General features: G+C 34.8%; 2 protein-coding genes across 2 annotated transcripts in view; both read left to right on the forward strand.

The window, feature by feature from the left end:
• LOC137949359 (separase) overlaps positions 1–2,814 on the forward strand; it is a 29,080-nt gene extending 26,266 nt beyond the window's left edge. Inside the window, exons 22-23 of the mRNA XM_068795433.1 lie at positions 1,711–1,798; positions 1,895–2,814. Coding sequence (XP_068651534.1) covers positions 1,711–1,798; positions 1,895–2,427 — 621 coding nt within the window. The 3' untranslated portion in view covers positions 2,428–2,814. The remainder of the gene's footprint in view (positions 1–1,710; positions 1,799–1,894) is intronic.
• A 7,170-nt stretch (positions 2,815–9,984) lies between these two features.
• On the forward strand, positions 9,985–14,477 carry LOC137950045 (NAC domain-containing protein 53-like). Its single transcript, XM_068796395.1, has 6 exons — positions 9,985–10,022; positions 10,532–10,954; positions 11,134–11,411; positions 13,384–13,710; positions 13,795–13,992; positions 14,084–14,477. The coding sequence occupies exons 2-6, from the start codon at positions 10,798–10,800 to the stop codon at positions 14,126–14,128; spliced, it is 1,005 nt and encodes a 334-aa protein (XP_068652496.1). The 5' UTR covers positions 9,985–10,022; positions 10,532–10,797; the 3' UTR covers positions 14,129–14,477.
• The last annotated feature ends 2,139 nt before the right edge of the window (positions 14,478–16,616 follow it).

Raw genomic sequence — 16,616 nt, forward strand, 5'->3', positions numbered from 1 at the left:
ATCAGTGTCATCTTTATGAGATGACTCTTTATTTACCATTATGCCACCATTGTGTAGGCTTGTGGGCCTTCTCCTTGGTCGTGTGGGCTTGAGCCCATCTTCCAACAGTTTTCACCCACTGTTTGTCTTTTAGGACTTGAGGACGATTAGTGGGGGACAAGAACGTGATAGCTTGTACTATCTTGAAGGGTCACATATGATTGCTGGACTTCATGCAAAGATTTCTCCATACCAGTGGCATCTTCGATTTACGACATCCATTTCAAGCTAAGATTCGTTTACTTTTTTCTTCGTTTTCTTCAGAGTTGTCATTTGTTGCTTGTCAGCTTGGGAAGCACCATAGGGCATTGTTTTTGTCCAATCGTCGTATAAGTAGTCATGTCTTTAAATTAGCTCATTCTGATGTATAGGACCGATACAGGGTAACTAGTATATTTAGGTTCAAGTATTTTTTGTCCTTTATTGATGATTACAGTCGTGTATCTCCTCAAGGAGAAATCTGAAGTGTTTAATGTATTTATGAAATTTTACTATGAAATAAAGAATTTTTGTTGCTTCCATCAAAATTCTGTATTGTGACAATGGATTAGAATTTGTCAACTATTTTTTTTCTAGTTTTTGTTCTGTCCAAGGAATATTGCATTAGACTTCTTGCCCGAAGTGACCTAACCGCCAATATGAAAAGGTGACTTTGTTGGTCCTTCGTCTGGCTGGGGATTACTTAAATATATTTGATAGATCCCAGCTCGAGAAGAAGAAGAAGAAATGAGGCCCCGGCCCTTATTGCTTAGAGTATTTGTTTTTCATTGATTTTTTGTATTTAAGAGTTTACGATATTTTTACCCTTCCTAAGTTATAGCGAATAAGGTTACTTTGATCTCTTTGAAGATTTTTTTCTCTTTAAATATGAATTTGGTGATATAATGGGCATCAATTAGTGAAAAGAAATAAGAATTTCAGTAGTCGTCTTGGATTCCTACCTCTTTTCTCTTTGTGCTCTTTAGTGTTTCAGCAAGGGAACCCCTCGACTTCTAGACTCTCCGCTGCTTTTTTCATTTTTTCATTTTAAAAATAAAATATGAAAAATAAAGTTAAGAATGTGCTTTTGCAACTGGGGGAAAGGGATTGTGTCCTCTTCCTCTCCTCTCTTTGACAAGAAACAGGGAGGGCTGCCCTCATTTCGTCATGGCAAGGAGGGAAATCTGCAGCCCTCGTGCAAAAAGAATGGGAGGGGCTCCCTTTCGTCTTTCTGCCAAAACAATAAGTAATTACAATGTTCTCTAGCTATGGTGACTGAAGTGCTACCTCTTGGTAAAAGGAGGGAAGAAGAGTATGGAAGGCTCCCTCTTAAAAGGTGGGGACCCTGTTACTCAGGAGAGGAGAATGAGCCCTCCCCGTTTTTAACTTTTAGTAGATATTACAATTAGATTTTATTATATTTTCTTTCTTAACCCTAATTTTAATGGATTCCATAATTCATTTGTCAAATTTGGTTGTATTCAGGAATATGGCATATAGGTTGCTGTATTAGAAATTATAGCATCTAAGCCCATATTGTAAACACAAACAACTGACCTAAATATGATTTTTTGAAAATTCTTGTTCATCTGGATGATTTGGATGTGTTGGTCTTTCTCTGTTACTGGCTCTATATGGTTCTTTGAATTTTTTAGATGGTGGCAAGATCAAATGTATGAGATTCCTGTGCAGGGGAGAGCTGGAATTGTTCCAACGACTGAAGAACTAGCCAGAGCATTACAAAGTCACGATCTATTCTTATACTTTGGGCATGGCAGTGGTAAGTCTGATTCTGTTTAGTGCACTTGATACTGACAATACACATAATGTCTTTTTTCACGATATGGATGAAGCAGCAATAATACTAATGATGCAGGGGTTCAATACATTTCTAGCCGTGAGATCCAAAAGCTGGAAAATTGTGCAGCTACTTTGCTGATGGGATGTAGCAGTGGGAGCCTCTCTATCGGTGGTTGCTATGGTCCACAAGGAGCACCAGTCTCCTATTTGTTAGCTGGTTCTCCAGCTATCATCTGCAATCTATGGGATGTAACAGATAAAGATATTGACCGATTTGGGAAGGTTGTGGTTGATTCTTGGTTGAAAGAAGCATCTAAAGCTATATCAGGTTGCTCACAATGTAATGCGTTAACGAAAGAACTAGGTCAGTTGACCTTAGGTGCTAAAGTAAGTGGTAAGGCTCCAAGGACTAGGAGTAAAGCCATAGCAGAAAGGGGAAAATCTCAAGATTCTTGTGACTATTGTAAGTGCAGGGAACATAGCAAAAGAGTTACACTTGCTTCTTTTATGGGGGAGGCAAGGGATGCTTGCAGATTACCAGTCTTGATTGGTGCATCTCCAGTTTGCTATGGTGTGCCGACTATAATACAAAAAAAAGCATCACAGTAGGAGTTGGTGTTATAATAATGCCTTCATCCTGTCATCTCAATTGTTGGATGAAAATTTCACTTCTGATGCCACATGGAGTGGGTTTTACAAAATCCCTTGGCCATTGGGAGATCTTGAAAAGCAGCTTTATCCCAGATAGAATCGAATAATCTGTCCGAATGATGAAGTCCTTGCAGCCCCTGTTTTGTACTATTAGATATGGTTATTGTAAATTTATTTTTACTATGTGGAACATTATTTGTTGGTATTATCTTATACCATGTAACGGATGTAAATGTATTAGGCGAACCTACACATGAGAACACTTGATTCAAGGGAATAAGAGCAGGTACCGTGAGAGTTAAAATTTTGTATTACTATCATGGTAGCACTTGTCATAGTGAAAAGTTTCAGGAACTAGGAAATATGCCCTTCAAGCTTGAGAGTGATAATATTTTAGCTGGTCAGGATCTCCACCTGTTTCAATTGCAAGATCTTTATCAAATAATAAACTTGTAACAGTAGTTGCTCCCACTAACATTGATATATTCTTTAACCATGGGGACTTCCCCTAAGTCTCTAATTCCTCTCTTTCCATGTAGCCTTTAAGCTGAAAGCAAACAGTTCTTTTGTTATTTTTTAATACTTGTTTCTAAATGAGGTATTTTCAAATATGATTTTGTACTTAGGGGAGGAGGGTCTCTCCTTGCATAATGCTTTTTGCCTAACAAAGAGACAAAGGGAGAGGGAGAGGGTGAGAAGGAGAGAGAAGCACTCCTCCTTCCCAGCCCAAAATTTTTAAATATCAAATTATTTTAATAATATGAATAATAAACTATTAATAATCTTAGAATGCAACAAATAATTATTACTTGTCTCATTACGTTAAATTTTAGAGGGGCATATTTAGAATTTGGTCACATTTAAAATACTCAACTTAAATAGCTATATTAAAAAAATACAACATCTAAGAGGGTCGTATTGAAAAATTACCCTTAAATTAAAGTCTATATACCTTTATAATTTCATAAAAGGTGCTTGCATACCCATATTTTAAACTCAATTAACTAACTTTAACTTTGGCTTGAGAGGCCCCTTATAATAACTATATTATACGAGCTACTTGTGTGGGCTGCCAATGTATTATGAGATCCACTATAGGGTAAATAAGTATAGGTAGGGGTGGCATCGAATCGAGCCGGTTCGCGAGTGGCTCGAGCTTGGCTCGGTTCGATTCAATTTATCTGGATTTCGAACCGAGTTTGAGATCCGGGTGAAGTTCGATTAAGTTAACGAGCCAAGTTCGACCAAACCATGGTTCGGTTCGAAAGCTCACAAGTCGGCTTGTTAACTTAACAAGCGGCCCGGGATTCAGGGAATCGAGAGCTCTGAGCAGAGCGACTAGTGAGCGGGAGGTTGATTGATTTCGACTTTGTTTCCTCTGCTTTCGTTCTCTTGATGGGAATTAGGGAACACAGATCGGCGTTCGTCACTTGTCAGGTGGTGATTCAGCGAAAATGGGAGGATTTTTTCTTTATTTTCCTCATTCTCCCTCTTCGATTCCTTACTCTCAATCTTAGTCTCGGTCTCCGATTTTTTCCTCTTCGATTTCTTCCACCAAATTTCTTCCTCGCCAATAGAAGTGATGGAAAGAGGTAAGTTGTTTTATTCTTAATCTTCTGGTTTTTTTTTTCATCGTCGTCCTAACATTGATTTTTTTTTTCATTTTTATCTTCTATATTCCATTATTTATCTTCGATCGGACGAATGCCTTTTATGCTGTTTTAGGAGATCCTTCCTACTTATTTCTCAAAGGTAATCTCATTCTCCCCTACTGTTGATTTTTATGTTTTTAGCTCTTACCGTTCTATTGAGTTTTGCATTTTAATTGTTTTGTATTAATGTTTTAACTCACCACCTCTCCTTAGATTCGGCACTCTGCGGGTTTCCTTCACCTTTTCACCGCAAATTAAAAGGTTCGGACTTTTCGCCGCAAATTAAAAGGTTCGGAGAGCTCCGTTTTTTGGAAAGAGACATCTCATATGTGGAGGTATCAGTTGCCTTTCTTTCTAGAAGATGAAAACCAAAAAGCTAAAGGTTAATGTCTATATTAAAGATTTTAAAATTGGAGTAAATATTCCTTTACTTTCTTGAAGAAAATAAGAAATTATGGACTTAGAAAAGATAAGAGCTGCAAGTGAAAAGTGACTAGCTCAATGACGTGGTAAAATATCCTAGACTCCTCATTCCCTAATCATTGGAATTTAAATATTGGCATTAGGACGACTAGGAAGAAATTGGGTACTCATACACTTAACTGCATCTAGAAACCTCCCTACGGAGGTACATACAAGTTCCTACTTGAGCAGTTTTGATAATCTTGCTTTGTCTTTTCCTGTCATTGTCATTAAAATGTTCCCCCTAGAACTGTTAATCTTCGTAGGCATTGTTCTCTTTATTGCTGATAAGTATCTTAGGTTATGTGTAGATCTTAAACATGTTGATTTTCTCCCAAAAATATGTTTTATACCAGTTGATGGATACCAATATATCTCACCATATTGACCCATATTTAACATTTTCTGGTACCCATTGTTTATACTCTTAACTATATTATGAAGTAGTCCAGATTGAGCATTGTTGTTTGTTGTATTTCAAAGTGACTTCCATTATAGTATTAAATCTGAAGTTTGTACTGGGACTTTGTATTTTCTTTTTACTTAAAGCATCATAGTCCATTGTTCTAGAAACCTTCAACATCATGAAAATAGATCCTAATGACAATTATTTCAATAAACCAACTTAAAATAATAATCATGAGTGTTAGAGTTGATCTTTGGTCTATCACCTCATATGGAACTCATCTTTGTACATAATGGGTAGCTTCTAGTACCCTGTTATAGTACGAGTTGGTGGATGAGATGCTCTTCTAAGACATTCTTTTGTAGTTAGTACATTATATTCAAAAAAATCAACATTTGGTATTGATTGAGGCAAACCTAGAATCCCTTTATCTTAATACACACCCATCCTAGAGAATCTTGTTATTAGTTGGATAGAATTCGTCAACTTTACTGTGAAATATTCCTTTTCCTTTACTTAATGGGAGGTGATTGTTTGGTTTACACATGGGTTCTGGTTGTGGATGTTATTCCCATTACAGTGTAGTACTTGTGCATCCATATTTGCATAGTTGACATTGAAGAAATTTCATTAAATCCTCAATCTCTTTCTTATACGAACTTAAGTTTACATATTTGATTGCTAAATCTAGTGATCCTGTACTTGTTGGATCATATGTAAATGGGAGGAGTTATGTAGCCTTTGAGACAGTATCTGTAGTTTTAGATGGACCTGCTAACTTGGTTTTCCGGTTGTAAGTGTTTCCCACTACTTTTTTTTGTGTTTTTTTTGAGTTTTAAATCCTTTAATTTTGCTTTCATCTATTTTTTCAATTGTTTATCTGGATTTTGTTCTTTGCTTTCATTTGTTGACTCTATTTCTTTCCTCAACTTCCTTCATCACTACTACTTCCTCTTCGTGACTTCCTATCTAGTTGAGGATTTTTTTCTGTTTTTGGTCATTGAAGTAATCCAGTTGTCAATTATACAAATCAAAACAAGCAAAACCCAAATAAACCTCAATGTGTCCAGTCATTCCTTGTTATGTACACTATTTCTATGTTGTCATATTCTTAATAAACATATTTACATTTGATAAGCTTTTATTTTTGAATTCACATTTCATATCTTGTAATTTATTGTTTAATATTTTATGTTTTAGGCTCTGAAATTGAGTGATGATCTCAATCTCAATTTCATATCTTGTAATTTATTGTTTAATATTTTATGTTTTAGGCTCTGAAATTGAGTGATGATCTCAATCTCAATTTCATATCTTGTAATTTATTGTTTAATATTTTATGTTTTAGGCTCTGAAATTGAGTGATGATCTCAATCTCAATGAGATTGACTGTGTAGGTCTGTTGGTTTATGCTAATCAAGAGGTAATACTCATTGGTCCATGTTTAAATATTTTAGATGACTAAATCCTGCAAAATGTTGTCAAATAGGAAGAATAACTAGTCGTTTTTAGTACCGATAGTTTTTTTTGTATCTATCCGATTCAATTGGGGCTTAAACCCAGTTTGCATGGAACTACTAATGTTAATTGGATTTATCTTTATTGTTTGGATTGATTTTTTTCTTTATGTTTTTAATTTGTAATTTTTTTTGTAGAATGTCAACACCTCCTCCTCAATTGACATCAATAATTAACATTAATTCTAGTGTCGCCATAGATAGTGACTCAACTCTACTAGAGTCATATCCCTCTAGAACTATTAATGTAACAAAAGTGAGCCTAGAAGAAGGTACCCTAAATGAGGATGAAGGTGACTCTACTCATAGTTCAAAAGGACAAAAAAGGTCTCATGTGTGGTTGGAATTCAAAAAGTCTCACTTAATGGTACAAAAAAGGCTCAATGTGTTCATTGTAAAATCAATTTGAGTGTTATTAGTTGTGGAGTGTCCACACATATTAGTCGACATTTGAAACGTTGTCTTGGTAGAAAAGTGGCAATGAGAAAACAAAAAACCATAACCTTTCAACTAGTGGGGTTTAATGTTGATCAAAGTCCATCTGGACTTCCTTTTATGGATTTTAGAGGTAAATATGATCAAGCTAAAATGAGAGTATTCATTGTTCATGGGATTCTTATGTTTGGGCATCCATTCATGATAGTGGAAGAGGAGAGATTTAATTTTGTAATGAAGATGATAAATGTGAATTATGAAAAAGTATCATGTAAGACCATTAAGAAGGAATGTATGGAGGTGTACGAGGCAGAAAAAAATAAATTAAATTTTTATTAAAAGAGATTAACAAGATTAGTCTTACCACGGATTTTTGTAAGTCCCAAAATCAAAAGATTTGATACATGGTTATTACTGGGCATTTTATTGACAGTAATTGGAAACTACAAAAACGAATCTTGAGTTTTATGCATGTTCCTCCTCCTCGTAGTGTTGACACAATAGATGCTATTTATATGTGTTTGAAAGATTTGGAAATAAAAAATAAAATATTTAATATCTCAGTTGATAATACTACATATAATGATGTTTGTCTGAGAGTTTTGAAAGATTTTTTTTTAAGAAAAAAGAAATTGGTTTGAGGTGGGAAGTTATTTCATCTGCGTTATTGTGCTCATATTCTGAACTTATTAGTCCACGATGGTCTTGTTCAGATTAAGGATACATTGAGAATGTACGTGAGAGTGTCAAATTCATAAATTTGTCTGAGGCTAGACTTCATACTTTTTTTGAAATTGTACAACAACTAGAATTACGTGAAAAAAGGTTGGTTATTGATTGTCCAACTTGTTGGAACTCCACTTATGGCATGTTGTCTTTTGCATTAAAATTCAAATATGCATTCCTTAGAATTCAAGTTAAAGAACCAACTTATGATTGTTTGCCAAGTCTTGATGAATGGGAAAAGGTTGAAATAGTGTGTGAGATTCTAGAAATTTTTAATGTAGTTACTGATATAATTTCTGGCAGTGACTACCCTACATCTAATTTGTACCTTAGTGAGATATATAAGGTAAAAGAAGTTTTGAATTTTCATTCTACAAATGAAAATGTTTTCATTAGGATAATGGTTAGTAGAATGAAAGAGAAATTTGAAAAGTACTGGGTAAATGCAATTTGTTGATGGCCATTGCTTCAGTTTTGGATCCAAAGGTTAAATTAAGGTTGATCGGAATGTGTTTTCCAAAAATATGTTATGAGGAGGAAGCTATGATGAATATAAACTTAGTTCAACGCACCTTATATGAGATTTACAAGGAATATGTATCCTTATATAATGTGGATATTAGAAATGAAGGGATTGCTTCAAGTATTAGCTCTATGGGTGGTTTCATAAGTCGTAGGTCATATTCTTCATCAAGTTCAGGTTGGTCAAAGTTAATGACTTATGTGAAACAAGTGGAAGTAGTTATTCACCAAGGTTAGAATTGGAAAATTATCTTGAAGAAGGTGTGTATATTTGTGAGAAAATTTCACAATATGATTTTGATGTTTTAGAATGGTGGAAAGTGAATCATATGAATTTTCGGGTATTATCTAAGATGGCAGCATACATCCTTATATTTCCCATATCCATAGTAGCTTCAGAGTCTACCTTCAGTACTGGTGGTAGAGTAATAGACTCATATCGTTCTTCCTTGGCACCAAATACAATTTAAGCTTTTATTTGTGGCGTTGATTGGGTTCAGGCTCTTCACGGTGTCAAAAAAAATCAAAAGGTGAATTTCTTTTGAATAATTATTTATTATGATATTTTTTAGTTTTATTTATTAAAATTTTGTTTTATGATTACAGCTTGAGAAGAAGATTGTGGAGATAATGCAACCAGTTATATGATTTTTCATGTTTTTCTCATCATAATAATTTTAATATTTTTATCTACATTAAGTAACTAATAGTGGAATAATATTTTTTATCTGACAATAATTTTTTTTATTTTTTTATTTTTGTCATAAGTGGAGATTTTGCTCATGCAAAGACTTAGTATATTGTTTTCTAGCACGAAGAGAATGAATTATAGTTTATAAAATTATACTGGATTTATAATTTTTATTTGGGTGATTGTAAATTGATATTGATATTTTATTTAATTTTTTTGTTTGAATATTGTATAAATTTTATTCATAATATTATGCAGTATTTATGAAGTGTATAAACAATTTTATGTAGGTATTATGTAGATAGGTTATGCCTAATTTTAAGTAGAGGTCATGCCCAATTTTATGCAGGTATTATGTACATAGGTTATGCCCAATTTTATGTAAAATGTATGCATAATTTTATATATAATTTATTTGACATGTATTTTTTGAAAAAAATTTAAATATATGTTGGAGCTCGAATTCGGTAAAAATTATTGGGCTCAAACTCGATAACAATTTTAGGATTGAGGCTGGGCTAGAGTTCCAAATATTTAAATCAATCTCGGCTCGGCTTGATGCGACTCCTAAGTAAATGTAATGATATTACAATATTTTCGGTGGAGGGGCCTTATGAGAAATCTGTTAAAAGAAGGGTCTCTTTTAAAATTAAGGGCATTGTGGAGGAGATATTGAAGCTTCCTCAGCAAAGCTAGTGGGAGGAGTATGAAGGAAGCTTCTTTTGGCGATCGAAGTGAAGCGTGGCCAGCCTGATCCTTTTTCCATTTGGTTTGCTTCAGTCAACCCGGTTCTCTTAAACCTTCCTACGGGTCGATAAAAAACCCGGGCCCACACAATGCCCTTATTAGCTCAATTATCTTATATAAAAAAATTAGATTAGTTTTTTAAATAATAATATTTATAAATTTCTATTTATGTTTTATATTTTAAAATTTTTTCTAGTGATTTATAATTATTTTAGGCATTTAGCTGGCTGGACCCTGGGTTGAGTTTCTAATATGGTCCAACCTTGGTTTGATTGAAGTTTCTGGTCTGGTCTTTGACTCCCTACTCATCGACTATAAAGCCCTCTTTTTCTTTCCTAACTAAGAAGAGTTCTCGTCCAACTTTCTCTGGTTTCTCTTCAGCGGAGGTTATTCAGGTCGGAACTTATAATTCTCGTTGATTTTGTTTATTTTTTTTTCTGGTTCGATTTATTTGATGAGGAGTTGTTTTTTAGAGTGAAGTGTTTTTTTTTTTCTTTTAGGGTTTAGGGTTTTACTGGTGCTCGCATTTTTGGATCGGCTTTGGTTGTTATTAAGGTTGATAACTGATTCGTACTGCTTTGATCCATTTTTTTATATTCTTGGTTTCTAAGGTTTGATTTTCATAAAAAAATTGTGAAGTAGACGTTTGAGTAGCTAGATAAATATGTTTGGACTTTTTGCGTTATGCATTGTGATGTATTTAGGCTTTCAATGAGTAGCTAGATAAATATGTTTGTTAGCTATGTTGTCTCTGCCGCTGGACCTTGTCAACATTTTCTTGCCGTGGTTATGTTTTTGATAGTATGTGCTTTTACTCCGATGAGAAATTTGGGTGTTTGATGCTTCTACATTTGCCCTATGTGTCTGACTTTTTTTTTTTTTTTTTTTTTCATTCTTAATACAGAACGTGCCTGCTCAGCCAATGTCTGTTAAACCCAGCAACGAATATTCGTGGCTTCTCCTCTGTGATATTTGTTATTTGTATCGCAATAACTTGTGGTGCTCTCGGCTTTGCTTGTTCCGGCACTGGACTTGACTAATTTTGGCTCTTGGATTTCTCAAGAAATTGCTTGACTGTGGCGTTTATTTGTTCCAAAGCCATTTTATTTGCGTATTAGAGGATTCAAGAACTTTGTTTCTGAAGAAAGTTTCTGTATTGGAAATCAGAAGATGGTAAAGAATACTCTTCCTCCAGGCTTTCGGTTTCATCCAACAGATGTGGAGCTAGTTAGGTACTATTTAAGAAGAAAAGTAATGGGAAAGCGTCTTCCTGTTAAAGCTATTGCTGTAGTTGATATCTACAAATTTTCACCGTGGGATCTTCCTGGTATGTAGGCTGGTTTCGACACTTGAATTTTAAGATTATTGCATATGGTGCTATTTTGTCTCTGGACTTGTATTTTTGTTGCTATTGATTTCTGTCAATGTTTTTATAGTTGAAACATCACCTTGCATAGCCTTTACGTAAATGTTGACAGCAGTATAAACTTCTTTTTGTTACTGCAGAGAAATCATGCTTACGAAGTAAAGACCTTCAGTGGTACTTCTTTTGCCCTCGGGATAGAAAATATGCTATTGGGTCAAGGACAAATCGTGCTACTGAAACTGGGTATTGGAAAACAACAGGGAAGGACAGAAGTATACCCTATAATTCCAGATCTGTGGGAATGAAGAAAACATTAGTTTTTCATGAGGGCCGTGCTCCAAAAGGAGCTAGAACTGATTGGGTCATGCACGAGTACAGGCTTGAAGATCAGGAACTAGTTGATGCAGGTTATTTACAGGTACAGTTAACCATCTTGCAGTTGATCTTTGTGTTTTAATAAGTAACCCAATTTCTGTGGAAGTGTAACACTGCCATCATATAATGCTTGTATCCATTTACTAAGAATTTTTATTTTTACATTAGAGAAGAAGATCCACAAGTCATAGAGGGTCACAAGTTTTATTTCACTGAAAAGATGTTATTGTTACTTTGAGGGTGTCTGGGTAAAAGTTAACTGTTAGAAATAAACATCGAAGGCTAGATGTTTAATTTTCTTGACTGAAACTATGAGCATAGTTTGTTACCTCGCATGATGTTGTGTAATTAGCTTGTTTCTAGGTGCCTTGACATTTTTTATTCAAACCTATTGATAGTAGAATTGTCAAGTTGCTTAGCTAGTTTAGAGTCAAATGTAGGTAGCTACACCACCTCTCTTCTAGTTATTTGACTGTTTGTCATCCCCTCTGTTTGCAATTTGGTTTGTTACATGTGTACAGCATGTTATAATAAAAAAAATGTTTTTTATGCGTTATTGTAAATATATGAAGAAATGCAGTGTATAAAAGGCATATTTATTAGTATCTGTATTGTAAGGGAACAAAAATCCAGTTTTAATTAATTGCGTTTTTTTATATTATTAGTGGTTACAATATCTTATGTAAAACATTTTGGTTAGGAAAAGAACTTCAGAAGAAGAAGAAGAAGACCTGCATTAAAATAAAAATTTTAAAAAGGAATAAAGAGTTGAAATAGACTTATGGGTTCTTCGTAAACAAGGAAGAGCTTTTACCATTAGATCTCTCATAGTTTGAAACATACCACTTATTTCATGATATGTAGGGAAAAGGGAGTATGGATCAAAGTCTATCTAAGATTGGTGCACTCCATTTTTAATTTAACCATGAACTTTCAATTTAATGACTTAAAACTTATTTTTAATTCAATATTAATTTATTATCTGATGCATTGATGATTGATGTTTATTTTAGTTATTTTTCTTATTTTTTCAGTTGTAATAATAAAATGGAGAAAATGACATTGATGTAAATGCAATAAATTAAATGATGTTCTTGTAGATTGTGTGACCTCTCTAAGGAACAAAAAGTTGGGAGCAGCTAAGTCGGCTGGCTTGTCTTGTGTTCTTCTTAATGTTATATCTAGTGCTCCACAGCCATGCTTTTGATGCATGGTTCTGGTTTCTTCTTATTTATGGTTCTATTTTTATTTTGTCTAGTTATATTTCATGCATCCAGAAGTTTGTAAAAAGTCTTAGCAATTTTCTGTATGTGATGCTTTATCAGTTTTTGGTTCTCTTGTTCATCAGTACTTTCTGCTACTGAATTGATGTACATGCGATTTTTATATTTCCAGGTTGATTTGTTTCTTTTCCTTTCATTTAAGCTTGTCCATCTGATGTGAATTTAAAACAACTAAGGGTTGTTTGTCCTTTTGTTGCAGGAAGTTGCTACAGATACATGTTATTTGTTGGTGTTCTTCATCTTTTTAACAGTTTATTAATTATATATTATTTGGTGTGTTGTTGTCTGCTCTAAAAATTTGGATCTGGTAGATCTTAAAATCCTGTAACTCTGCTGTGGTAAGTAGTATGGCAGGTCAATGTTTCAACTATTATTTCTATAAAACTTACTATTTTGAAGATCAAGCTGATTCCGTATGACTGATCACTAATTCTTCTAAAATATGACCCTGTTGCTCTCCTAGTTACGTCACATTCCACCTTTTGTTCACTCTTATTTAACAAGAGTCTCTTGATTCTAGATTGATTTTGTATGATGCAGCTCTGCTCCAATGAACATAAGACTTATGGTACTCTCTCTTTCATGTTACAATGTTGTCTTCATTTAGCAATTGTTCAATACTGATTTCTTGGTTTTTTATTCTCTACTTATTCCACCTTTTGCTCCTTGTTCCCTCCTCTTTTGAATATTTTGTGAGCTCAAGAATAATATATGTTGAATCTCCTATTGCAGGATGCGTATGTGCTCTGTCGAATATTCAAAAAGAGTGGGCCAGGTCCCAAAAGTGGTGAACAATATGGAGCACCCTTCAAGGAGGAAGAGTGGGATGAGGATGATGAAGATGTTGTGGAAGATGATCCTTTACCATTTGCTTCTTCAGATCCTGGTTCTTCATCCAGTGATGACCATCACCTTGTTCCCAGTGGGAACGACCGGAACGAAGTCAATGATTCAAGAGCTGCTCCAGCAGTCTGTAGGGACAAAACAGGTGGTGAGCTGCAAAATATTTTAGTGGAGATTGCTGAATTGAATGGCGGTGCTACATCTAGTATTAATGAGGTGAGTGCATTCTGGTAACAAATAGCATTTGCATACTTGGTGCATACTCTTGTCTGTGTTCTAACTGAATTCGGATTACCGCAGTTGAGTTTGGTAGGTAACGGGTCTCCACAGGATGATGGTTCTGTGATCTTTGACGGTTTGGGAGACATCAACACTCGGCCAGGTTGGAAGGCAAATGATCAAATGTATCTCGCAGAAGAGAATTATTTGGAACTGGATGACCTCTCCCCCCCCATCCAAGGTGGCTTTTCTGCTTTGGGAGCATCTGCTGATTCTGAGGTAAACAAATCTATGCTACCTTGTCCCACCTTGGAAGGTTTCATCGACAACAATTCAATTATGCTGATCAACATTTTCTATTATGGTACAGGTTCATCAAGCTACTAATGCTATAGCATGGGAGGAAGGCGTGTGAAATAACCTTTGGGCCATTTAGATGTTTAAAATATTGTGCCAATTTTTGGCAAGGCACAAATAGGGACGGAGAAGAAAGTCAATACAGCTTTCCAGTTACCGCCTTCTTTCCCTACAGATTTTGTCAGGTCTTCTCATCTACCGACTGTTTCAGAGATCAAGTTTCTCCAATTCGTGGATTACAAGATTAGTAAATGGTCATTCATTCTATCTCGCCGTCTATTTTCAATGGGGCTGTATAATACTTTAAATTTGTTTTTTCATCTTTTTCGTGTCAAATTTTACACTTAATAGGATAAAAACGTATGAGAACAAGAAAAGATTTTCCACTTTGTGTTATACAGTCTGAATTGAATTAGCAAGTTGAACAGAGTTTAGCCAAATTTGATCTTTTACGAGGGTCAAAGTATTGACTAACACTTTTTTTTTTTTTTTTTAACTTCTCCATGAAATAAGTCCTCAAACTGTAGTCGAGTATCAGAGTCACTTTTCCAATCTCAGTCTTAATTTTGAATAGGATCATCAAGAGCCCAAATTAATTGTCAGTAACTTGTAAAAAATACCCTGCAAAGCGTACATGTCTCATTCAGTATAAGCATGCATATAACTACAAATGTGATACTTGGCGTTGTTGAGTTAAATATTAAAGTACTCCTATCAAATGACAATAGGTGTACATAGAATCTATGAGATCAACACTATTGATTTTCAGGATTTCATGGATTTAATTTATGGAGAAAAGGAGAGATACCTATTGGGAGAAAACAGGAAGAAGAAGAGGTTATGGAGTTATTATCTTAAACCATCCCTTAAGTTCAATTTATAGATTAATTAAACTTTAACATTATAATTATGCCCTTGAAACTTAACCTAATTATATCAATGTCATATCTATGAGATGACTATTTATATATCATCTACCATCATTGTATGGGCATGTGGGCCTTCTCCTTGGTTTATGGGCTTTGAGTCCATCTTTCACATCTCTTGGATAAGTGGGTCTTCTTGGTCTTATGGGTTTGGGCCCATCTTCCAACACTCCCTCAAACTAGGGGTAAGAGAATATCATGAACTTTCAGCTTGCTGCAAATGGTGTATAAAATTTTCTTGTATAAAATGGTTGTCATCCATATCTTCCAACACTCTTCTTCACGCTAGTAGTCTCTTCCATGAGGCCCAACCGGCATAAGATAAGTGAGAGTAAAATCACTTCAAACTGTATGACATCGCTACATATTCCAGTCATAACTCATGTTTGATGTAGGGTACACTTCTATCTTCTGTAGGTAGTTGGCCTATACGCAGTGCTCAAAAGTGTAATAAAACTCCTCCATCACCGTGTCCCTCCACAGGATACCGACTCTCAAATGGTAGGAGCAATAAATACCAATTAAGGGGGATAACAGGTAATTACATGGAAGATAATATTTTGGGGCCACCTTGGCTTTCTTCATTATCAGAATAGCCAGCAATTGTGAAATCCTTTAATAATAATGTCTCATCCAAAGAGACACAATAGTAACAACTAAAATAGGTTTGGGCCCAATAACACGTACATGTTGATTTTCAGGACTCCATGAATTTAGCTCATGGAGAAAATGAGAGAGACACCCATTGGGAGAAAACAGGAAGAAAAAGAGGTTATGGACTTATTATCCTAACCCTTCCCCTAAGCTCAATTAATAGATTAATCAAACTTTAATTACAATTATGCCCCTAAAACTTAACCTAATTACATCAATGTCATCTCTATGAGATGACTCTTTATTTACCATCCTGCCATCATTGTATGGGCTTGTGGGCCTTCTCCTTGGTCTATGAGCCTTGAGCCCATCTTTCACAACTCTTGGATGTATGAGTCTTCCTTGGTCTTATAGGTTTGGGTCCATATTCCAACAAACACTTTGTGCTAAATGAGTATAGTTTACAACTGCAAGAGTGGTCACAAATTAGCAAATATCTTAAGCCCAATTTGTCAAGTAAATCTATAACATATTTTAGTCATGGTAATTTGATAACTAGGAATCCAAGAAAATCTCAATTCTTGGTTCCCAAGTCCCATGAAATCCTAGTGAAGCAATACTTTCTTTTTTTGTTTTCCAAGCACCAACTTTAATAAAGGATCGTTTCCTATTCAAATGTCTCCATGTCCTACTCAAAAGTGTCCTAATTGGTCTAGAAGTCTTCTCCGGTGTCCTTAGTGTTCCAAGAGTTTTTGTAAACCAGTCTTATTTCGATAATCCTTGACTCAAAAAAAAACCCAAAAAAGTCCATCACAACCATTCTCGAGCATTGAATAGAAAACGTTTAGTTCTCTAGGTTCCACCCTTCAGAAACCCATTTTCCAATCCCATTCTCAGATCTTGAGTTATAAGCATGTAAAATAAAAAACCCTAATCCTATAGCATAATGCAGTTTAAGATTGCCTAAGAATTTTTTATTATGGAATAGTCCTACATAGATTAGTGAGTACAAATATTTTGAGTTTA

The sequence above is a fragment of the Aristolochia californica genome, unplaced genomic scaffold (assembly GCF_029961685.1).
Source record: "Aristolochia californica isolate CCGP_79_NKW_82.1479 unplaced genomic scaffold, dmAriCali1.0.hap1 SCAF_14, whole genome shotgun sequence".
Classification (NCBI taxonomy): domain Eukaryota; kingdom Viridiplantae; phylum Streptophyta; class Magnoliopsida; order Piperales; family Aristolochiaceae; genus Aristolochia; species Aristolochia californica.

What these genes read in the sequence shown, in the direction of transcription:
- LOC137950045 (XM_068796395.1), top strand. Translation starts at nt 10,798, where the DNA reads ATGGTAAAGAATACTCTTCCTCCAGGCTTTCGGTTTCATCCAACAGAT. An exon ending in CTACATCTAGTATTAATGAG is followed by an intron (nt 13,711 to 13,794) that starts GTGAGTGCATTC and finishes GGATTACCGCAG; the next exon opens with TTGAGTTTGGTAGGTAACGG. An exon ending in GAGCATCTGCTGATTCTGAG is followed by an intron (nt 13,993 to 14,083) that starts GTAAACAAATCT and finishes ATTATGGTACAG; the next exon opens with GTTCATCAAGCTACTAATGC.